Source organism: Stegostoma tigrinum, chromosome 6 (assembly GCF_030684315.1).
Source record: "Stegostoma tigrinum isolate sSteTig4 chromosome 6, sSteTig4.hap1, whole genome shotgun sequence".
Lineage (NCBI taxonomy): Eukaryota > Metazoa > Chordata > Chondrichthyes > Orectolobiformes > Stegostomatidae > Stegostoma > Stegostoma tigrinum.
Genome location: NC_081359.1, coordinates 48718492 through 48743903, shown reverse-complemented (window position 1 = coordinate 48743903; position 25412 = coordinate 48718492). Strand labels below are relative to the sequence as shown.

Here is a 25412-nt window from a genome sequence, read left to right as displayed (position 1 = left end):
GTCAGTGCGCCATACTACCACTGCGCCACCCTTGTCGGAGAGTTGGCGTCTGGCCTCGGCGATGTAGAGGTCAGTGCGCCATACTACCACTGCGCCACCCTCTGCGTCTCCCCCGCAGAACGGGCAGCCCTCTGCTCCAACCCCCACCTCACCATCAAACCCGCAGAAACGCCCCCCTCCAGCAGTGCCACAATGATGCCACCCGAAGGTTGCCGGAACAGCAACTCATATTCCGCTTGGGAACCCTGCAGCCTAATGGTATCAATGTGGACTTCACCAGTTTCAAAATCTTCCCTTCCCCTACTGCATCCCTAAACCAGCCCAGTTCGTCCCCTCCCCACACTGCACCACACAACCAGCCCAGCTCTTCCCCCCACCCACTGCATCCCAAAACCAGTCCAACCTGTCTCTGCCTCCCTAACAGGTTTTTCCTCTCACCCATCCCTTCCTCCCACCCCAAGCCGCATCCCCATCTACCTACTAACCTCATCCCACCTCCTTGACCTGTCCGTCTTCCCTGGACTGACCTATCCCCTCCCTACCTCCCCACCTATACTCTCTCCACCTATCTTCTTTACTCTCCATTTTCGGTCCGCCTCCTCCTCTCTCCCTATTTATTCCAGTTCCCTCTCCCCATCCCCCTCTGTGATGAAGGGTCTAGGCCCGAAACGTCAGCTTTTGTGCTCCTGAGGTGCTGCTTGGCCTGCTGTGTTCATCCAGCCTCACATTTTATTATCTTGGAATTCTCCAACATCTGCAGTTCCCATTATCTCCAATAATTTCTACTCCTTTACTTGTCAACCACACCCACACCCCCATGTGTTACACCAACAATTTGCATGGTCTATATTGAGATTCAACTGAAAACTTGAAAGAAGTTACAACTGAAAATTCATTTGTGGACACCACTGAAGATTGAGTTCAAATCATAGGTCTAAGACCTATGCAAGTTTCAGCTGGAGTTGCTGGTCTGATATCATATTAGCTTTGAACTTATGCACGATGCTCACATGAAGGCTACTGCATAGAACCAGACTCCATCCTGACGGAGGGTTTTGGGCTGAAACATTGAATTCCCTGCTGCTTGGATGCTGTCTGACCTGCTGCGCTTTTCCAGGTCCACATTTATTCACTCTAGCTTCCAACATCTGCAGTCCTTCCTGTCTCTGAATGTCTGAATAACACCAGATTTCATTTGTTGCCAAATTTCTTCAAACATTTTATTTTGGAGAAGTTCAGGAGTGGAGAGTGTCAGCAGGGCACATTTGAAGTGTTACAGGATGTTAATTGCGCTAATCCTGCTGGATTGGGTATTCTGCTGTTATCCTAATGCTCTGAAGGGTCAGGTATTACACTGTATAGTTTACAGGATGACAGAATCAGAGGGAATCACTCCTAATTTTCACTGTGTAAATCAATATGCTTTTACATTATCTCTGACTTAATCCTTATGGATAAAATATGATACAAAAGCACAGGGATAAAATATACCATGTATTACACCAAGGAATACATTGTTTCAATTTTATAACTCTTCACTCATGTTCCTAATTCTGGCATAGCATTAGAGAGATGTTGAGCAGAAAAACTACATCTCACAAGCAAAAGGGGGAAAACAGCCTGTATGCCAACCTATGTCACCCACCTTCATATACAACTGCCACAGAGCAGCACTGTCACATTATACAAAGTGCCTACTTTATTGAACCAGACACACAACCAACACAAAAATAATTTACAAAGCAGCTGCAACCAGATTCTCAACAACTATTTTGTCTAACTTGCAAGTATGTAAGATACTTGAAATTGTAGTGAACAGCTTAAGCTTTCAATTTAAGTAGTATTTCCACTTTCACTCATTGTTTTCTAAGTTACATAGTTGCAGATAGTTCCCACAATTCCTCGAAATACAGCAGCTCCAAAGTACTTTTTGCTCATAAGCTTGAATTATTGGCCCAAGAATTCAATATAGTAGAGTTAAAGTAGATGGAAGGACTTGTAGTAGGCTTAACTACTGATGCTGTCTCTGGGTAGATGATCTCCACAATAGTCACATACGTTCCAGTCAGGAAGCCAATGATTCCAATCAATGCAATAAAGATGTCTTTAAGGAGCAACCAGACAGAGATTCCTTCTCCAGAAAAAGTGATGATCTCCAACAAGGGGGGAAAGATGAGAGCCAAAGCACTACTACTGACTGCTCCAACAAATGAAATTACTAAATCAAGTCTCGGAATTAAGATAGCCGTGGCACCTGGTGAAGAAAAAAAGAACAAAAAAATACAAAGGATTAGTCAAAAGAAGTTAAAAGTATCTGATTACATATACTCGAGATATTTATGGTTAAGATCTAGAATTTCCCAAAGAACTACAGGAATAATCCTAGAAAGATCAATAAACATATAAAAAGGTTCAAAATTGTACATTTATTCAGGTTTCGGGTGAAAATTCTTGGGCTATATCACACACACCTATTATAAATTCATGTTCGAGTTGATATTTTGTAGAAAAAAAATTATATTTTTTATACATTATATGATCCCTTTTGCTAGTCAAACATGGAAGTAAAAAAGAAAAAAAAATCCTTGTGACTAGATACAAGTGAACTGTATTAAGAAAACCCTATCCATGATAATACCAGTAGTGTTATTGAAAGTTAAGAAGAAACAACTTAAGTAGAAATATTACAATGAATCACATATATATGAGAAGTATTCTTAAGGCTAGATCTTACAACCATGCCAAAAGGAAGAGGGCTGGGAATTGTTCAGTGAAGCATGTAGCCTTGCCACCTGTCCATGACCTGTCTCCCCATCACATCGAAACATTAGAAAATAGGTGCAGGAGTAGACCATTCAACCCTTTGAGTCTGTTGCACTACGCAATATAATCATGGTTGATCATCCAACGTTGTACCCTGTTCCCACTTTCTCCGCAAATCTTTTTATCGCTTTAGCACTAAGAACTACATCTACATCTTTCTTGAAAGTCATTAATGTTTTGACCTCAACAGTTTCCTACGGCAGAGAATTCCACAGGCTCACCACTGTGGGCAAGGAAACGTCTCCTCGTCTCTGCCCTAAAAGCACTACCCCCTTATCCTCAGACTGTGACCCTGGTTTTGGACTCTGTGGTCATTGGAAACATCCTTCCAGCATCTATCCAATCTATCCAATTTAATCCTGTTAGAATTTTACAGGTTTCTGTGAGATGCTTTGCCATTCTTTGAAGCTCTGGTGAATATGGTTCCAATCAATCTAATCTTTCTCCATATGCCAATCCTACCATCCCAGGAATCAGTCTGGTAAACCTTTTGTGTGATCCCTCAATAGCCAGAACATCTTATCTGAAAGTGGAGACCAAAACTGTAAATAATACTTCAGGTGTGGTCTCATTAATGCCCTCTTATAGATGCAGCAAGACATCTCTGCTCCTGTACTCAAATTTTGTCTCTATCATCATCTGTTGTAATAGCGTTCAATAAGGAAGATGTTAGGCAATCCTCCTACCTTTGGGTCCTTTGAGGACTAAAGTGGCCAATTGATGGCTTTGTAAGAGCCTCATTTCCACCTCTGTTGTTATTTTACCCATGTCAGAACAAGATGGAGACCAGAGAGGCAACATCGCAGTTTTCACTACACCGTTTGCTGTCAAGCAAGAAGTGGGTGATGAGGCCTCCCTCTGGGTCAGGGTGACGTGTCCTATGTTCTCATCAGAAGCATTCCACTCTAAGCATCATATCTTCGTTCTCTTATACTCAACCTCTCAAACATGGCTCCCCTCACTACCCTTTCACCCACTTCACTTCCTTACTCGGACTTTGCAACTAAGGCCTTTCCAAAATCCCAGATGTACCTTATAATCCAGGCTCTGTTCTTTCTTTTGAGCCTTGTTTGTAGTTCCAGCAGTCCCATTCCTTGAACCTGGTTCTGACTGTGATCTGATTGGTCAGCAGATCTCTTAAAGTGGGAATACCTCCCAGATGGGGTGGAAACCTGATCTGTAACCATTAAGACTGATCTGTAACCATTACATTTGCTGCGTGGCAGCTGGCTTTGGGATGGGAAGGCTGACAACTGATTTTTCAATCAGTGGGGTTGGGATGAAACAGAGAATATGGTAACCCAAAAAATCCTGTGCTTGATATTTCAAACTGTCCCACAGAGGAAAGTCTGTAGTACTCTGAGATAGTATTTCATTTGACATTGAAATATATTTTAAGGCAATGAGGATAATGGTATTTCTAATTCATTGTTTTGAAACAACTGCAAATTTTCGATTGACTGCTGATAGTGTGTCTAATTAAGTGTTTGATTTGATTTATTCCTGATGTACAGTGAAAAGTGTTGTCTTACAGGGTGACAGAACAGAGTGCAGGATACAATGTTACAGCTGCAGAGAAGGAGCAGAGAGCGAGCATCATTAATATTAAAGAGATCCATTCAAAATTCTGATAGTGGCAGGGAAGAAGCAGTTCTTGAATCTGTTCATACACGTAAACAAACTTTAATATCTTCTGCTCAATGGAAGAAGGTGGAAGGGGTCTTTAATTATATTGGTTGCTTTCCTGGTGCGGCAAGGGGTATAGATGAAGTCAATGGATGGCAGGCTGGTTTGCTTGATGGGCTAAGCTATGTCCACAACTCTCTATAGTTCCTTTTGGGAAGTTGCCATACCACTCTGATGCACCACAGAAAGTTTCCTGTCTGGATGTATCTATAAAAATTTGTAAGCATTTTATGGCATGCCAAATTTCCTTTGGCTCCTGAGGAAGTAAAGGCGTTGCTGTGCTTCCTTCACACTAGTGTCAATGTGGGTGGACCAGACAATTTTTGAGGATTGTCTTTGCTGGGAATTTGACAATCTTGACCATCTCCACCTCAGCACCAATGATGCAGACTGGACAATCTTGACCATCTCCACCTCAGCACCAATGATGCAGACTGGTGTATGCCCTCCACACCATTTCCTTAAGTCAATGATCATTTCCTTCATTTTGCTGACACTGATTTTACAACATGCCATTAAGCACTCTATCTCCTTCCTAGGCTCCATCTCGTCATTGTTTGAGATCTGACCTACAATAATGGTGTTGTCAGCAAATTTGTAAACGGAGTTAGGATGGAATTTGGCCACACAGTCATAGTCATAGATTAATAGAAGTTGTGCGCGTATAAGGAGTATAATAGGGAGCTAAGTGTGGAGCCTTACTGGGCACCAGTGTTGAGGGTTAGCGTGGAAGAGGTATTGTCCCTTATCATTACTGGCTGCAGTCTATTGGTCAGGAAATCAAGAACCCAGTTGTGTAGGAGAAGCAGTGATCTAGGTCTCAGAGTTTATGGATGAGTTTGTTGGTGTTGGAGATGGAGTTGTAGTCAATAAGTAGGAGCTTGATGTAGGAATCCTTGCTGTCCAGAAGTTCCAGGGATGAGCATAGGGCCAGGGATTTGGCATCTGCTATGGACCAAATAGGCAATTTGCAAAGGATCAGGGAAATCTTGGAGCTGGAGTTTATTCCAGCCCTGATCAGCCTCTGAAGCACCCTGAGGAAACATCACTCAATCTGAAGAGTTCTTATTTTTCTCCACAGATGTTGCCAGACTTGCTGAGTTTTTCCGACAATTTCTGTTTTTGATTTATAGTATTCATAGTTCTTTCTTTTTTTTTTCAAAATTATGGATGTCAGAGCCACCAGGCAGTAGTCATTGAGGCATGCTGCATGGCTTTTCTTTGACACTGGTATGACAGTGGTCTTCTTGAAACAGACAGGGACTTCAGTTCATAGTAAGGAGAGGTTGAACATGCCTGCAAATACACCCACCAGTTGGACCACACAGGATCTGACTGCACTGCTAGGGACATCAGGCAGGCCACTCACTTTCCATAGGTTCACCCTTAAGTAGGCCAATCTAATGTCTGCAGTGATGACTGAAGCTACAGGTGAATCTGAGGCCGATAGGACAGCTGATAACGTTTCACCGCCCTTCTGTTCAAAGTGAGCACAGAATTTCATTGTGCTGGTTGGGTAGGGATGTACTGTTGCTCGTGATTCTGTTTGACTTCACTTTGTAGCCCATTATTATTTGTGGCAAGTCTTAGTGTCTATGTGTTTAGTCTGGCTCGTAAGCTTTGTTTGATATTGCCTCTTGTTATTCCTGATGGCCTTGCAAAAGTCGTATCTGGAATTCCTGTACAGGTCAGCGTCATCCGACTAGAAAGCCTCTGACTTAGACTTCAGTAGGGAGTGGATCTCCCAGTTCATCCATGGTTTCCAGTCGAGGAACATTCAAATTAACCTCTTAGGCATGCAGTCACCAACACACTTACTAATGAAGTCTGTAATGGTAGTGGCATACTTGCTTAAGCTCGCTGGTGACTTCTTGAATATGGGCCAGGTTACCAACTTTAAGCTGTCCCGCAGAAGACCTTCTGTTTCCTCAGGCCAACAATGCACTACTTTCTTTATTGAGTCCTCACACTTTGATTTCTGCTTGTACGCTGGGAGGAGGATATTTGGGTAGTCATAATGAAAGAAGAACAAAGTTAAATTTAGCAGAACTGTCATACAGGAATTAAAAGGAAATTTGTCAATGTAATAGTGTTGATATTTTTGTACAGCTATCTAGAAGTGCACACGAAAATATGTACACTTCATGTAAACACAATATTAAATCTTTTTCAGAGATAGTACGAACTGCAGACGCCGGAGAATCTGAGATAACATGGCATGGAGCTGGATGAACACAGAAGGCCAAGCAACAGCAGAGGAGCAGGAAGGCTGACATTTCAGGCCTAAACCCTTCTTCAGAAATGGGGGAGGGCAAGGGGGTTCTGAAATAAATAGGGAGAGAGGGGGAGGTGGGTAGAAGATGGATAGAGGAGAAGATAGGTGGAGGGGAGACAGACAGGTCAAAGAGGTGGGAATGGAGCCAGTAAAGGTGAGTGTAGGTGGGGAGTTAGGGAGGAGATAGGTCAGTCCAGGGAGGACGAACAGGTCAAGGGGGCAGGATGGGGTCAGTAGGTAGGAGATGGGGGTGGGGCTTGCGGTGGGAGGAGGGGATAGGTGGGAGGAAGGACATGTTAGGGAGGCGGAGACAAGCTGGGCTAGTTTTGGGAGGCGAGATTTTGAAGCTTGTGAAGTCCACATTGATACCATTGGGCTGCAGGGTTCCCAAGCGGAATATGAGTTGCTGTTCCTGCAACCTTCGGGCTGCACTGTTTTGGCACTGCAGGAGGTCCAGGATGGACATGTCATCTCAGGAATGGGAGGGGGAGTTGAAATGGTTTGTGACTGGGATGTGCAGTTGCTTAGCGTGAAGCGAGTGTAGGTGTTCTGCAAAGCGGTCCCCAAGCCTCTGCTTGGTTTCCGAATGTAGAGGAGGCCACAACGGGAACAGAAGATGCAGTATACCACATTAGCAGATGTGCAGGTGAACAGCTGTTTGATGTGGAAAGTCTTCTTGGAGCCTGGGATGGGGGAGAGGGGGGAGGTGTATGTCTCCATCTCTGGCCACCACCTCGAAACCGATATCCATTTCAAACCCACCGACTCCCACAGCTACCTAGAATACACCTGCTCCCACCCATCTTCCTGCAAAAATGCCATCCCTGTTCCCAATTCCTTCACCTCTGCCACATCTGCTCCCAGGATGAGGCAATCCACTCCCGTATATCTCAGATGTCCTCGTTTTTCAAGGGCTGCAACTTACCCCCTCAGTGGTCGAGAGGGAGGGCCGGGTAGGTGGGAGGGAAGATGAACAGGTCAACGAGGTGGGGATGAAGCTAGTAGGTGAGTGTATGTGCCCAATGGTCTCAATGTGGACTTTACGAACTTCAAAATCTCCCCATCCCCGACCTCATCCCAAGACCAGCCCCACCTCTTATCCCCACCTCCTTGACTTGTCCGTCTTCTCTCCGAACTATCTGCTCCTCCCACTTCACTGGCCAACGCCCCCCCCACCTCCTACTTACACTCACTCATTCGCTTCATCTCTGCTCCTTCACCTGTCCGTCTTCCCTCTCACCTATCCGCCCCTCCCACCTCACTGAACAACCCCCATCCCAACTCCCTACCTACACTCACCTTTACTAATATCATCCTCGCCTCCTCTACCTGTCTGTCTTCTCTCCACCTATATGCTTCACCATTTCCCTTCTTTTACTGCCTCCCCCTCTCTCTATTTATTTCAGAGCCCCCTTCCCCTCCCCCATTTCTGAAGAAGAGTCCAGCCCTGAAACATCAGCTTTCCTGCTCCTCTGATGCTGCTTGGCCTGCTGTGTTCATCCAGCTCTGCACCTTGTTATGTCAGGATAATATTTATATAAAAATGAGATCACTCTATAGCAAAGTAGGACTTGAAGACTCCCTTTCAAAATGATTGGTTTGAAGCTAACTGTCAGATTCTGCAGCTGCAATGGCTTCTGTAAATCAAATAATTTGATGTTTTTCCCACAAGTGGATTGATCAAAACAGGTCCTGAAAATATTTTTCTTTTATGGCACTGGGGGTGTGGCATTTTGATAACTTGACACACTACAGAATCTTGGGGATCTCCTTTTGTTTCCCTTTTGATGTTCAGACGATTCTCCTGATATCTCTACACAACCAGACCTTTGTACAGTTCAAACCTAAATGCTGCTGCTGTCCAAACTGTTGGATTATGCTTCCAGGCTAGGTATTGGGTTAGCCCAGGTCTGCAGCACAAACCAATTCGTTGTTCTTTGATTGAGGTACTTAATCATCTAACTATCTTAGTGATAGATTTGGATAGCTCTTGTCATGTTTTACTGAGATACAAAAAGCTTTTCAGACCTTCAGGAAATTTATTGTCAGTGTGTTTCCATTTACTCTAGGAAATGTTCATTTAGTTTCAAAAGTTTTCTTATGATTCTTTTCAAGACAAGTATAGTCTGATCACAATACTAGCTGAATCCACAAGGGAGGTCACGTAACTTCTGGGAGCCATTTTGTAAATTGCCTTCGTTCATTTTAAACATAGTTTGGTTTATAAGATATTATGAATACAACAACATAAGAAATAGGGATAATAAAATGTGAGGCTGGATGAACACAGCAGGCCAAGCAGCATCTCAGGAGCACAAAAGCTAAAGTTTCGGGCCTAGACCCTTCATCAGAGAGGGGGATGGGGAGAGGGAACTGGAACCTCATCCCACCTCCTTGACCTGTCCGTCTTCCCTGGACAGACCTATCCCCTCCCTACCTCCCCACCTATACTCTCTCCACCTATCTTCTTTACTCTCCATCTTCGGTCCGCCTCCCCCTCTCTCCCTATTCATTCCAGTTCCCTCTCCCCATCCCCCTCTCTGATGAAGGGTCTAGGCCCGAAACGTCAGCTTTTGTGCTCCTGAGATGCTGCTTGGCCTGCTGTGTTCATCCAGCCTCACATTTTATTATCTTGGAATTCTCCAGCATCTGCAGTTCCCATTATCTCTGATGCTAACATAAGAAATAGGAGCAGGATTATGCCATCTGGCCCTTAAGCTTGCGTTGTCGTTCAATAAGATCATGGCTGATCGTTTATTTCACTAGTGGGGTTTTGTGTGAAAACACTTCAGTAATACACACTTAAAATGATGGAATAATAATAACACTCCCTTGAAATCTCACTACTTCTTTTTGATAACAATCCAGCTTGCATCAGCTTCCGCTTTTCCCCCAAATTCATGTTTTTGTTCTCCTTCAAATGCTTAACCAATCCCCTTTTGAAGACTTCTATCAAATCCACATCTCTCATTTATGCTCCCACTTTCGAGACTGTAGTTTCCCCATCTCTACTATTAAGGGTGCCTTAAACTGCATCTTCCCTATTTCCTATGCTTCTGCCCTCAAAACCTCTCTCCCCACCAACAATAAGGATAGAGTCCCTTTGGTCCTCACATATCACACCACCAACCTCCAAACAGAATGCATCATCCTCCGACAATGCTGCCACCTACAATCAGACACCTGTCTACTTACCATAGGGACCGTTTACTCTGGGACTCACCCGTTAGCTCCACACTCCCCACCAACCCCTCCACCACATGCAGTACCTTTCCCTGCAACTGCAGGTGGTGCTACACCTGACCCTAAACCTTCCTCCTCACTTCTGTATGAGGCCACAAATAATTCTCCCAAATCCGGCAGAGATTCACCTGCACTTCATCTAATCTCATCCACTGTCTCTGTTACTCCCGACGTGGTCTCTTCCACAACAACAACAACAAAACAAAATTGCTGGAAAAGCTCAGGTCTGGCAGCATCTGTGAAGGAGGAAACAGAGTTAACGTTTCGGGTCCAGTGACCCTTCCTCAGAACTGAGAACTTCCTCAGACTCTTGTCCATGTCGGGGAGACCAAACGCAGACTCAGGGACCGGTTTGCACAGCCTCTGTACTCTGCACGCACCAACCAACCTGACCTTCCGGTTACCATTCACTTTAACCACACCCCCCCACTCCCCTGGTGATATATCCATCCTTGGCTTCCTCCACTCTTACAGTGAGGCCAAATGTAAACTGGAAGAACAACACCTGAGATTTTGCCTTGGGAGCTCATAGCTTGAATATTAACTTCACCAGCCTCAAAATCTCTCTGTCCCCAACCTGTCCATTTTCTAACTCACCTATCTGCTCCATCCTTCCCAGTGTATCACAATCGTGGTTTTTGAAAGTAATTGGGCAATTATCTAGATTTAAAAAATGGGTCACAGGAAAGGATAGACGTGACAGCGGAAACAAGCAAGTTGCCCTTGAATTGAGCCAACATGCACATGATGTTCGGAAAGGTCTCTTTTTTGCTTTAATCATCCTGTGATTCTACAAGTTTACATATCTTGTACACCCAAAGACTTCCCTTATGGTGAACTGGCCACTGAGTCATGGCTGTTAATTATGTAAATTAATGTGAAGTGTCAAAAGGCTGGGGCACTTGTGCAACTATGGAGCAATATTACAATCAGCTGTGGGTCAGAACATAGAATAGTATGGGCCCTTCAGCCCATGATGTTGTGCCACACTTTTACCCTAATCCTAAGGGCTATCTAACTTCCAACTCTACATTATACTATCATCCATATGCCTATCTAATAGCCCCTTAAATGCCCCTAATAAGGCCGACTCCACTACCCTCTTCAGCAATGCATTCCATGCCCCGACCACTCTCTGAGTAAAGAACCTACCTCTGATATCTCCCCTATATCTACTTGCACTCACTTTATAACTATGCCCCCTCGTAATAGCTACCTCCACCCTGGGAAAGTGTGTCTGGCTGTTTACTCGATCTATATCTCTGATCATTTTGTACACCTCTATCAAGCACCCCTCATTCTTCGTCGTTCTGAAGAGAAAAGCCCTAGCTCTCTCAACCTTTCCTCCTAAGACTTTCCTTCCATTCCAGGTAACATCCTGGTAAATCTCTTCTGCACCTTTTCCAATGCTTCCACATCTTTCCTGTAATGAGGCAACCATTACTGGACACAATACACAATGTGGCCGAACCAGGCTTTTGTACAGCTGGAACATAACTTCACGGCTCTTGAACTCAATGCCTCTATTAATGAAAGCTAACACACCATACGCTTCTTAACAACTCTATCCACCTGGGTGACTGCTTTCAGGGAACTGTGGACATGAACCCCAAGATCCCTCTGCTCGTCCACACTGCCAAGAATCTTTCCATTATCCCTAAATTCTGCTTTCAAATTTGACCTTCCAAAATGAATCACCTCACACTTTTCACGGTTAAACTCTATCTGCCACTTCTCAACCCAGCTCTGCATCCTGTCAATGTCCCTTTGTAACTTAGAACAGCCCTTCGCATTGTCCATAACTCGACCCACCTTTGTATTGTCTGCAATAGTTGGTAGCACTTTCATCTCTGAGTTACAAGGCTCCAGATTCAAATCCAACTTGAGGGCTTAAGCACAAAACTTTAAAGGGGCTTTCAGTTAATTAATTTGTTTGGTTTTAGTTGGTTTTACAAAACAATAGAAAGAGACAGTTACATTGTAAAATCAAAACTGAGCATAACGGAGCAGGTTCTTATTGAGCAAGGTGCTGCCTGATAGAACTGTCATCCATCCCTTCCATCTCTGCTAATGTTTGAGAGCAGTTTCTCAGGAGATAATTGGCCAGGTTGGATTTGACCCTTTTTTTGTGGACAGGATAGACCCAGGCAATTTTCCACAGTGCTAGGTCAATGGCTGTGTTATATCTATATTGGAACAGACTGACTGGGGTGCAGCCAATTCCAGAGTTCAGGTTTTCAGTACTACTGCCAGAATGTTGCCAGAGTTCATAGCCTTTGCAGTGCTCTGCACCTTCAGCTATTTCTTGATCTCACAGGGAATGAATTAAGTTAATTGAAAACTGGCATCTGTGATGCTGCGCACACCAGAGAGAGATCGATCACCCACTTTTTATATCTGGTTGAATGCTGTTGCAAATGCTTCAGTCTTACCCTTTGCACTGAAGTGCTGGACTGCCCCATTACGAAGATGGAGATATTTGTTCTCTTCCTTTCAGTTATTTAATTGTCACAACCATTCAGAACAAGATGTGACATGACTGCACAGCTAAGATCTGCTTTGTTGGTTGTGGGAGCATTTGGCCCTGTCTATTGCATGCCGCTCCTGCTGCCTGACATGCATATACCTGTACTGTACGTTGACTACATTGACACATCACATTTAAGTGTGCCTGCTACTGCTCCTCGCATGCCCTCCTGTCCTATTCATTGAACTAGGGTTGACCCTCTGGTTTGGTCATGATGGTAGATTATGGGATTACAACTGTACAACTGCTAATGTCTCAGAGTGCCTGAAGGATGTCCAGTTTTGAGTTGCTACATCTGTTTGATGTCTATCCAGTTTTCACGGTAGTAGTATTACATACCCAACAGCGGGTTTGCCCAACGCGAAGACAACAGTTTGCCTCCACAGCAAGTTTATAGTGATCATTTTATCCACTTTTAGTCAAGGTAAACTGCACCTGTGACATGTAGACACATGAGGACAGGGGCAAGTAGATTTTTTTAACGCACTTGACGATTCCATTTTTCCCACTAGGCTAGACGGTTAATCAGCATAGTCTCAATTAACAGGCTCTCAGAATCCAATGATATGTATGGTGATTGTAATGAGATGAGCCTGATGGACCTCATTGCATATGAGTTCTCTGTGTGGATCTGTAAATGTCCAATCAGGGAGCCCTTGCTGACAGATAAGGAGTACCAGACATCTTGTTCACTTTGAGAGCTGGATCAGTGTCATGGACTCTCAAAGTGTAAATAACAGGTAACCTGGGGAAGAGATGAAAGCATCTGTGGACTTATTTCATTTGTGATGAAAGAAAAGCACACTCCAGAAGAAATTCACTTGCAGCAGTGGTCTTTCAGTTGGAAAAAGCATTTCTGGCATCCTGCCTTTATTTGAGAAGTTTGATTTGTTTAATCCTGCCTTCAAAGACTGAGTATTTGGAAAGAATGCATTATTTTTTCCGGGCGAATGATATTGGGGCAAATGAAATGAAACAAATTATTCTCTTGACAGCTTGTGAACCCTTTGTGTTTTTGTTTAGATCACAGGACCATAGAATTGCTACAGTACGGAAACAGGCTCTTCAGCCCAACAAGTCCACACCGATGCCCAGAGCATCCCATACAGACCCAGCACCTTAATCTACTCATCCCTGAACACCATGGGCAACTTAACATGGCCAATGCACCTAGCCCGCACATCTTTGGACTGTGGGAGAAAACTGGAGCACCCAGAGGAAACCCACACAGACATGGAGAGAATGTGAAAACTCCACACAGACAGTTGTCCAAGGGTAGAATCAAATCCGGGTTCCTGATGTTGTGAGACAGCGGCGCTAACCACTGAGCAACCGTGCTGTTTTTAGGAACCTAACTTTCCCTAAGGCACCAGATATAAAACCTTACAAGAGTTAACACATTATCTCCTAATTCCCAGACGCTATCAAATTGACTTGGCAATGTGAGAACCAGGGAATCCAGATTGGGTTTTTTGCAAAGGTTAAGGCATGACGTTAAGGCAGAGGCATGTGAGTTTGTTTTAACCCTTACTGAGATGCTGAGGGACCAGCTGGTATGTGGGATTAATAATGTAGCCAAACAAAAGCACCTACTTGCTGAAGCCCAAACTGGACTTCAAACAAGCATTACAACTGGCTTTAACATTGAAAAATGTGGCAAGTGAAGCATAGGAGTTGCAGGATATTCCAATGAAAGTGAACACTCTCTCAAATTTGACTGAGCTTGGGGAACACCATTTGAGTGAAGACAATTGCATATCTGAACAGAGGGACTCTAAGTCAGCCCACAGCAAAGCCTGAAAACCAAGTCAAGCCTTAGCCAATCAATTTCATATTTTCTTCAGGATCCAGGCTGGCAAGCCATTGTAGTTGTTGCCGATATGCGGACCCGATACAGCAAAAGAGTGCTACTCAATCTAGATCGAGTGGCAGAGAACTCAAAGGCCGGTATCTAGGAGAGCGTACACCTTGAGAAGTCCACGTACATCTGGTTTGGAATATTTAAATTGCTTAGCAACATAAAAATCAGAACCAATCAAAATAAACATCTGGTTAAGTTGTCACCTGGTTCTAATGGAGGTCGATAGCAGTGTGCCCGTTTCAGTGATCGCAGAATCAGTCTTCTACAAAATTTGCTCTGGGCTCCAATCCTTATGTAAGACCTTGACTACGGTGAGAACCTACAGTGGGCAACCTTCACAGATTAAGGGTATGACTTTGGTTCTGGTTTCCTATAGACTCCCTACAGTGTGGAAGAAGGCCATTTGGCCTAACAAGTCCACTGCACCCTCCAAACAGCATCCCACCCAGACCTATTCCTATACCCCTGCATTTACCATGTCTAACCCATCAAAGCTAAACATCCCTAGACCCTAAGGGCAATTTAGCATGGCCAATCCACATACCCTGCACATCTTTGGACTGTGGGAGGAAATCAGAGCACCTGGAGGAAATCCATGCAGACACAGGGAGAATGTAGAAACTCTACACAGACAGGCGCCTGATGATGGAATCAAACATGGGTCCCTGACACTGTGAGGCAGCAGTGCTAACCATTGAGCCACCATGCTGCCCCTTTTTATGAGAAGCAACTAGTTCAGGTACCATTGATTACAGTAAAAGGCTCGGGCGCAAGCTTGATGGAGGGGGAGGAAATTGGTTGATGGAGAAAGATCAAGGGTGACTCAACAGTTTTTGCTTAGAAATTGGATGCCTGAGTGAAGTCCTAATTAAATACACAGAAGTTTCTCAAGGTCCAGGGACTATCAGATGAACCAAGACCAACTTACATATTGACCAGGAAGCAAAAGTAGAGACAGAAGTGAAAAGGCTGGAAAGTTAAGGGATGGGCAGCTTGCAGAATGTGCAGCACCGGTAGTACCAAATATGATGACCGACAGGTCAATTCATCTTTGCAGGGATTTGTAACAAGTAGTAAACTGCTTTTTACAGCTATACAAATACCCAATCCCTCGCACAGAGGATTTATCCTTCATGAAACTGGACATGTGTCGTGTATACTTGCAACTGCAGTTAGATGAAGATTCCCAGAAGTATGTACAATTAATGCTATAAGGGTTTGTACCAATCTGCCAGACTGTCATTTGGGGCATCATCAGCATGTGCAATTTTTCAGTGAACAATGGAGAATATTTTACAAGATCTACCCCAGGTCATCATTTATCTACATGATGTGCCAATAACAGTGAAGACCAATAAGGGGCACTTGAAACTTGGACATAGTCCTTAGATATTTCTCCCAGGCAGGCATAGAAGGGAAAAAAACATGTGCTCCAGGCACCTTAGGTGATCCATTTGGGCTACAGAATCTACAATACCAGGATACACATTGGAAGATTAAGTGAAGGCAATCAACAGTGCCCCACCTCCCACAACAGTACCAGGGCTTAGGTTTTTCTTTGGCCTGGTGAAATATAATGGAAAGCTCATCTATAATCTGGCCTTCATCCTGGCACCTTGCATCAACTCTTTAAAAACTAAGAGCTTTGGAAATGGTCATGTAGCTAAGCACAGCTTTCAGGAAAGTGAAGAAACAGTTATCATCCTCTGAAGTGTTGGCACACTATGATCCTAAATGAGATCTGGTGTTGACATACCTTATCTTCTGTTACAGCATCAGGGTAGCATTAGCTCATAAGTGGCCGAATAGGAGGAACAGCCAATTTGGCAGAAACAGCAGTCCAAACTTTGAGTTCACGCTTAAAGAAACAGCCTACAGCTTCACTAGACACCAAATTGTTCAGGTTCCTACTTGATTACAGGACCACCCCTCATGCAACTACAGGGATGGCTCCAGCAGAGTTGCTAATGGGAGAACACACTGCGCCAGGTTAAATCTGATCTGCCCGGACTCTGAGGGGATGTGACTGCATGGGTAGTAGTGGTGAAGTGGCTTCAGGAACATCAATGCCAGACAGAAGACTCCGCTAAGCAAGAGAGAGAGTTTACTTTTAGGGACAAAGTTTGGTGTAGAAACAATGGGAATGGCCCTGCATGGGTAAAAGGCATGGCCAACGTGAAGTCAGGTCCAGTAGCATATAAAGTTCGAATAGGTGTGACAGTCCAGGACAAATATGTGGGCCATACGAACATTGAAAACTCATATACAGTGCTGGAGCAAAATGTGCCCAGCTCCTTGACAGCTTTTCTGACTGTTCTTGAACCCATGAGTTCTCCTTCTCTGTCAAGTGTTGAAGGTACCTTGGAATCGCAGATAGACATGGTGGAAGTTGTTGCCTCGCCACATTTGCTGCCTGAAGAAGAAAATGAATTTCTTCAGAGACAATTCCAGGCACAAGAGGTAAGCTGCTATGCATTACACACCAACCATATCAGAGGCAGAGGAGGAAAAAAACTGATCCGGAGGAGTTTCAAAAGAGAGAACCAGCCTATGTCCTTGGACACAGAGGGGGAGGGATGTAGTAATTGTAACAAGGTCAACCAAATGGACCTCACAGAATATGAGCTCCCTGACTGGACCAGATTAACAGCCCAATCAAGGAGCCCTGGATGGCAGATAAGGAGTGTCAGAAATCCTGTTCACTCTGAGAGCTGGCTCTTGATTGGTTTATTGGCATGTGTATCAGAGTACATTGAAAAGCTTTAGTTACAAACTACAGAAAAATCATAGTAAGCCAGAATGTACAGATCAAAGGTTGTAAAAAACCTAGATAGAGGCATACAGGTTACATTAGACAGGGTGTGCGCTAGGCAAGATCAACATTAGCAAGATCAGTATGATTTGAGGGCAGAAAGACCATTAATCAAACTAATAACAGCTGAGAAGAAGCTGTTCCTGAACTTGCTGGTTCATGTATTCGAGCTTCTGTACCTTCTGCCTGATGGAAGAGGTTGTAGGAGATCATTACCGGTGTGCGATAGGTCTTTGATGTTGGCAGACTTTCTCTGGCAACAAGCTGTCTAAAGGGAGTCCATGATGGTCTGGGCTGTGCACACAACCTTCTGTTGTTTCTTATGGTTCTGGGCAGAACAGTGTCATACCAGGCCATTATGCCCCCTGACAGTATGCTTTCAATGGTGCATCAATAGAGGAAGCTGAATCAGTGTCAAGGACTCTCCACATATAAATAAAGGATGACTTGCTGACAGGATACCTCCCTCTGGAGTTATTTTGGTGTATAACCAGCAGATTACCTGATATGACCCTTTTAAAAAATAGTTGAACTGTTTGTGTTCCGCCCTTGTTTATAAGTAATAATTATCATTAAACTCTAGCCTGATTAAATTTAAATCAAAAATTGAATTGTTCATATTTCTAAAGCACAGTTTAGTTTTGGATTTAAACAGATCATAAGATTCATTTTCAGTTGCAACATTACAGGCTGATAAAAAAGGTGAAGTCACATGGGATCAGCAGTGGGCTGGTAAGATGGAGACAGAACTGGCCAGGTCCTAAAAGACAGGTGGTAGCAATGGAAGGGTATTTTCAGACTGGAGATTTGTAGCCAGTGGTGTTCTGCAGGGATCTCTCTTGTTTTGTATATATATAAATTTCGAGGAAAATGTAGACAGCCTGATCAGTAACTTTGCAACGGCACAAAGACTGGGGCAGGAGCAGGTGGTGAGGAGGATTGCCAGAGGATACAACAGCATATAGTTAGGCTTGAGACTTGGGCAGAGAAATAGCAGCTGGAGTTTAATCGAGACAAATGCATGGACTAGGTGATGCATCTTGGAAGATCTAATGCAGCAGCAAAGTATGCATTAAATGGCAAAACTTTTAGTAGCATCCACATACTTAGGGATCTAGGCATACAGGTCCACAGTTCCCTGAATATGCAACACAAGTGGATAAGGTGCTCAAGAAGGCATTTAGTACACGTCTTAATCGATCGGGGTCTAGAGTATAAAAATTTGGAAATCATGTTGCAGCTGTATAGAGCTTTACTTAGGCCACATTTGAAATATTGTGTACATTTCTGGTCACCACACTACAAGAAAAATGTGGAGCTTTGGAAAGGGTACAGAAATAATTTGCCAAGAATACAAGGTGTAAAGCTGGATGAACACAGCAGGCCAAGCAGCATCAGAGGGGCAGGGAAGGTGATATTTCGGGCCTAGAACCTTCTTTAGAAATAGGGGAGCGGAAGGGGATTCTAAAATAAATAGGGAGAGAGGGGAAGGAGGATAGAAGTCTCCTGTCCACCTATCTTCTCTGCTATCCATCTTCTATCCTCCTTCCCCTTTCTCCCTATTTATTTCACAATCCCCTTCCCCACCCACATTTCTGAAGAAGGGCCTAGGCCCAAAATGTCAGCTTTTCTGCTCCTCTGATGCTGCTTGGCCTGCTGTGTTGATCCAGCTGTACACCTTGTTATCTCAGATTCTCCAGCATCGGCAGTTCCTACTATCTCTGAAACTAATTTACCAGGATGTGGCCTTGATTGGAGGACATTAGCTATGAGGAGAGATTATACAAATTTGGTTTGTTTTCACTTGAACATCAAAGGATGAGGGGTGACCTGACATATTCAATTTGACCTTTAGAAGTTAATTTAATTCCCATTTAATATCAAATTAATTGCAGTGTTAAAAGGACAAGGCATATCACAAACAAAATGTGCATCACAATGCACACAAAACAACGAACACCTTCAAAACAGGAAACTATACAAATCCTTTCATAAAACACTGTTTAGTGCTCAGATAGAGCATGGAGCCCAAATTGGGGACCAATTTTATCAAAAATGTCTAACGTTTATTCTTAAGGGCTATTTTTGAGATTTTTAGGCACTAATTATTTATCTACACCAATTAAATTATTAGATAAAGCAGTCACATTACTTTGTAATCAGAGATAATGGGAACTGCAGATGCTGGAGAATCCAAGATAACAAAGTGTGAAGCTGGGTGAACACAGCAGGCCAAGCAGCATCTCAGGAGCACAAAAGCTGGCGTTTCAGGCTTAGACCCTTCATCAGAGAGGGGGATGGGGAGTGATCCCTCACACCCTGCCCCCGCAACAACTGCCCTAAGAGGATCCCCCTCGTCCTCACATACCACCCCACAATCCTCCGGATATAACGCATCATCCTCCGACACTTGCGCCATCTACAATCCAACCCCACCACCTAAGACATTTTTCCATCCCCACCCTTGTCTGCCTTCCGGAGAGACCACTCTCTCAGTGTCTCCCTTGTCCGCTCCACACTCCCCTCCAACCCCACCACACCCGGCACCTTCCCCTGCAACCGCAGGAAGTGCTACACTCGCCCCCACACCTCCTCCCTCACCTCCATCCCGGGCCCCTAGACAACTTTCCATATTAAGCAGAGGTTCACCTGCACATCTGCCAATGTCGTATACTGTACCCACTGTACTCGGTGTGGCTTCCTCTACATTGGGGAAACCAACGGAGGCTTGGGGACCGCTTTGCAGAACACCTCCGCTCCGTTCGCAATAAACAACTCCACCTCCCAGTCGTGAATCATTTTAACTCCCCCTCCCATTCCTTAGACACCGTCCATCATGGGCCTCCTGCAATGCCATAATGATGCCACCCGAAGGTTGCAGGAACAGCAACTCATATTCCGCTTGGGAACCCTGCATCCCATGGTATCAATATGGACTTCACCAGCTTCAAAATCTCCCCTTCCCCCACTGCATCCCAAAACCAGCCCAGCCCGTCCCCTCATCCCGCTGCATCCCAAAACCAGCCCAGCTTGTCCCCGCCTCCCTAACCTGTTCTTCCTCTCACCTATCCCCTCTTCCCACCTCAAGCCGCACCTCCATTTCCTACCTACTAACCTCATCCCGCCTCCTTGACCTGTCCGTCCTCCCTGGACTGACCTATCCCCTCCCCACCTATACTCTTCTCTCCACCTATCTTCTCCTCTATCCATCTTCAGTCTGCCTCCCCCTCTCTCCCTATTTATTTCAGACCCACTCCCCATCCCCCTCTCTGATGAAGGGTCTAGGCCCGAAACATCAGCTTTTGTGCTCCTGAGATGCTGCTTGGCCTGCTGTGTTCATTCAGCTCACACTTTGTTATCTCACATTACTTTGTACTTAACGTTGAATATCATCAATAACTATTAACCATCCATTAATGTTAAAGTCACATCATACAATGAAATCTTTGATATTATAGGTCCACAGTACTTAAATTGGCAACAAAAATAAGTTAGCAACAAATGAATTATTTCAAAGTAACTAACCTGCTTCTATACACAAAAAGCCATCTTCTTAAGCATTCCTTCTACAGACTGATAGGCCAAAACAGATGTGTTTCCTTCCCATATGCACAACAGTGGAAGATTTTAAGCAAGTTGTTATTGCCATTTTACAGCATCTTAGATTTTAATTTCAGATTTACTTCCAGTTAGCTAAATATTGTTTTGTTGACAGGATTAAAACTGTTCTCTATTCTTTGGAGCTCCTTTTTTCTCTCTCCTCACATCTCCCTTGCAATCTCTCAGTCTTTACCTCTCCCCTCATGGTTCTCATGCCAACCACCAACACCCTCCCTGTCTTTCATTCAGCTGGGCAGCATGTCTGTCAGCCCCCAAATCTTTCTTCTAATGTTCATGTCTCACCGTCATCTTCCTTTTCGCCTCACTGTCTCAACTCCACTTCTCTTGTAACTTCCTGGCTCAGTCCCCCTACACTTACCCATTCTCTCCACGTCCCACCTCCTTGTAGCTTTCTCTTCTCCCCCAACTCCACCACCACACCCCTGCATCCCCATAATAGACAGCATTAAGTGCAAGTTTGTTTTGGTGCTTAAAATCATGAAGGGTGTTACTAGAGTAAATAAGTAGTAAGAATTATCTCCAGTGGGAGGAGAATCAGGTCATGAATTTACAGTAATTGACAAAGAACCAAAGGCAACATTAGAAATAAAGCACCATGTAGGCAGTTGCTATGAATCTAGAATGCATTAACTAAAAAGGTAACAGGGACAAGTTCAACTTTAAAATGAATTGAACCTATAATTGAAAAATAAATACTTGTAAGCTATGGGAAAAGAGCAGTGGCATGGAATTAACTGGATAGTTCTTCCAAATAATTAATGCAGGCACAGAGGGCTGAACTGCCTTCTGTGCTATGAATCTATCACTGCTGATAAATAATTTCAGCATTAAACGAACAAAAATAAAATGCTTTGAAGTGTAAGTTTACTCAAAACGCAGAATTAAGCGAATTCCCAGAGATCAGGCAGCTTAACAACTACTGCGCTAATGGATGAAAGAATTTTATTTAGGTTACAAGCCCACAGAAATTTAAACTCTTTCATAGTTTGGGTAGAAGAAAAGCTGGACTGTACAATGTCATGGGATTAATCTTCAGATTACTTTTTATTTTAGTACATATTAATTCTTCTATAATTGTACATGGGTTCTCAATACTAATTTATTTTTTAAAGGTCAGGCAAGGTAAGAAACTGTGAAACATTGGACCAATTGAAAAAAAATTCTTCTCAGGAGGAGAAAGGACAAAGAAGGGCATGCAGAATGGTAAGTAAAAGAGGGCAAGTGAAAACGGGAGAAAACAGCAAACTTGAGGGAAAAAGAGGCTTGATTTTCATTCCCAAGACTGGGAACTTTAATCAAGGAATTTTCCTGCCTTAGTGTACCCGGCTCAGCAAATGCTTGCTTGGTGTAGTGGTGACTGCAAAAGAGAGTCTGGACTGTCACTGTGGCATCTGAGGTTGCCACAACGGTCGCCACTTAGAGGTGGGCTGTTTAAGAAGCTCAACTCAGTTCAATGGAACTTTGTCAAACACAGAAAATAAGATGCCAAATTAAACTAATCCCTTCTGCCTACCCTTGGTTCATATCCCTCTATTTCTTGCCTATACATGTGCTTATCTAAAAGTCCCTTAAACACTCCTATTGTATGTGCCTCCACCACTACTTGGAATGCAGCACATTCCAGACTCCTAACTCTTGGTGCAAAAACACTCTGCCTCACATCTCCTTTGAACTTTCCCCCATCACCTTAAATACATACCTCCCTAGTGTTACGTCCCAGACTTTTGTGAATAATTGAATAATTAATAATTGTAAATAATCTTGCCCTTACATCTTATCACTACTCAAACATTCCATGTGCCCAATGTATGCTAACTCATGCTCCCTCACCAAGCCAATGAATAGTTACTGATCCCTTTTGTGTTTACTCATGTCACTTTAATGGCCCTTACATTGTCCACACCAACTTAATGCTAAATCATGCCAACCCTTGCAGCCTCCATGCAAATTAATATGGAATCAACTATGGATAGACCTCAGGAGTCACATTGAAATGAAATGAAATAAAGCTCAAAGTATCTATTCCATTTGTTGGGGCAGAATGACTCAATGAATCACTCAAGGCCCTGGTTACTTGTATGTATTTGATTTTAGCCCATTTTTGGCTGTTACAAAACAATTATGTTATTAACTGACTACATACAAAACCAATCAGACTAATCATGTGATTGCAGGATCAATCCATAACTGCAGGGATCCCCTGTGGTCATTCCCCTGAAAAACAAGTATACCGTTTTGGATACTGTTGCGGGGGACGACTTACCAGGGGCATGCACTGGGGTGCAGGTCTCTGGCACAGAGTCTGTTCCTCTTGCACAGAAGGGAAGTAGGGTTAGAATGAGAGTGTTAGTCATTGGGGACTCAATAGTTAGGGGGACTGATAGAAGGTTTGTTGGCAATGAAAGAGACTCACGGTTGGTGTGTTGCCTCCCAGGTGCCAGGGTTCGTGATGTCTCGGATAGTGTCTTTAGGATCCTGAAGGGAGAGGGTGACCAGCCCCAGGTCGTGGTCCATATAGGTACCAAAGACATAGGCAGAAAGAGGGATAGGGATGTCGTACAGGATTTCAGGAAGCTAGGGTGGAAGCTGACAGCTAGAACAAACAGAGTGGTTATCTCTGGTTTGTTACGCGTCCCATGTGATAGCGAGGCAAAGAACAGGGAGAGATTTCAGCTGAACACGTGGCTGCAGGAATGGTACAGGAGGGAGGGTTTCAGGTATGTGGACAATTGGGGCTCATTCTGGGGAAGGTGGGACCTCTACAAACAGGACGGTCTCCACTTGAACCAGAGGGGTATTAATATCCTGGGTGGGAAATTTGCTAGTGCTATCGGGTGGATTTAAACTAGCTCAGCAGGGGGATGGGAAATTGTGGTGTAGTTCCAGTACACAGGAGGATGAGAGTAGGGAGGATATGGATAGAATTTCACTGTCACAGGAGTGTGCTGGCAGACAGCAAGCTGGTTTGAAGCGTGTCTACTTCAACGCCAGGACTATCCAAAATGAGGTAGGTGACCGTGTAGCATGGATAGGTACCTGGGACTTCAATGTTGTGGCCATTTCGGAGACATGGATAGAGCAGGAATGGATATTGCAGGTTCTAGAGTTTAGATCTTTCATTAAGATCAGGGAAGGTGGTAAAAGAGGGGGAGGTGTGGCTTTGTTAGTCAAGGACAGTATAACGGTGGCTGAAAGAACTTTTGACGAGGACTCGTCTACTGAGGTGGTATGGGCTGAGGTCAGAAACAGGACAGGAGAGGTCACACTGCTGGGAGTTTTTTATAGGCCTCCACAAAGTTCCAGGGATGTGGAGGAGAGGATTAGCAGAACGATTCTGGACAGGAGAGGATTAGCAGAACGATTCTGGACAGGAGTGAAAGGAACAGCGTGGTCGTTATGGGAGACTTGAATTTCCCCAATATTAACTAGAAATGCTATAACTCTAGTACGTTGGATGGATCAGTTTTTGTCCAATGTGTGCAGAAGGGTTTCCTGACACAGTATGTCGAAGGGCCAACAAGAAGGGAGGCCACACTGGATCTGGTGCATGGTAATGAACCAGGGCAGGTGTTTGATTTAGTGGTAGGTGGCCACTTTGGAGAGAGTGGCCATAATTCGGTTACGTTTAGTTTAGTGATGGAAAAGGATAGGAACATGCCACAGGGCAAGAGTTATAGATGGGGAGGAAGGGCAATTATAATGCGATTAGGCAAGGCTTAGAAAGCATAGAATGGGGTAGCAAAATGCAGGGGATGGGGACAATCGAAATGTGGAGCTGGTTTAAGGAACAGATATTGCATGTCCTTGACAAGTATGTCCCTGTCAGACTGGAAGGAAGTGATAAGGTAAGGGAATCGTGGTTTACTCAAGAAATTGTATCTCTTGTTAAGCGGAAGAGGGACGCTTATCTGATGTTGAGACAAGATGGTTCAGATGAGGCTATGGAGAGTTACAGATTAGGTGGGAAGGATTTAGAGAGAGTTAAGAAGAGCAAGGAGGGGACATGAGCAGACATTAGCAGGTAGAATAAAGGAAAACCCTAAAGCTTTCCATAGGTATGTGAGGAACAAAAGATTGACTAGGGTAGAAATACGGCCAGTCAAAGACAGAAGTGGGAACCTGTGTGTGGACCCTGTGGAGATCGGAGAGGGGCTAAACAAATACTTCTCATCTGTTTTCACTCAGGAAAAGGAGAATATTGTAGAGGAGAAGACTGAGTTATGGGTTATTAGAATTGAAAGGATTGAGGTTAGTAAGGAGGAAGTGTTATCAATTCTAGAAGGTGTGAAGGTAGATAAATCCCCTGGGCCGGATTGGATTTTTCTGAGGATTCTCTGGGAAGCTAGGGAGGAGATGTCGGAGCCTTTGGCCTTGATGTTTGAGTCCTCATTGTCTACAGGTTTAGTACCAGAGGACTGGAGGATTCCAAATGTTGTGCCCTTGTTCAAGAAGGGCAGTAGAGATGACCCAGGTAATTATAGAACAGTGAGCCTTACGCCCGTTGTAGGAAAAGTTTTGGAAAGGATTATGAGAGGAAGGATTTATAATCATCTAGCAAGCAACA

General features: G+C 44.1%; 1 protein-coding gene across 5 annotated transcripts in view; it reads right to left on the bottom strand.

Moving 5' to 3' along the window:
- Positions 1-718: 718 nt before the first annotated feature.
- The window catches only part of LOC125453247 (neutral amino acid uniporter 4-like), a 223857-nt gene continuing 199163 nt past the window's right edge, over positions 719-25412 (bottom strand). For 4 of the 5 annotated variants that reach the window (XM_059646545.1, XM_059646544.1, XM_059646543.1 and 1 more), the window contains one exon: positions 719-2254. In XM_059646545.1, the coding sequence (XP_059502528.1) occupies positions 1935-2254 (320 nt within the window). In that variant the 3' untranslated portion in view covers positions 719-1934. Of the gene's footprint in view, positions 2255-6356; positions 6499-25412 lie in introns of all 5 variants that reach the window. The other variant, XM_059646547.1, reaches the window with a different exon arrangement.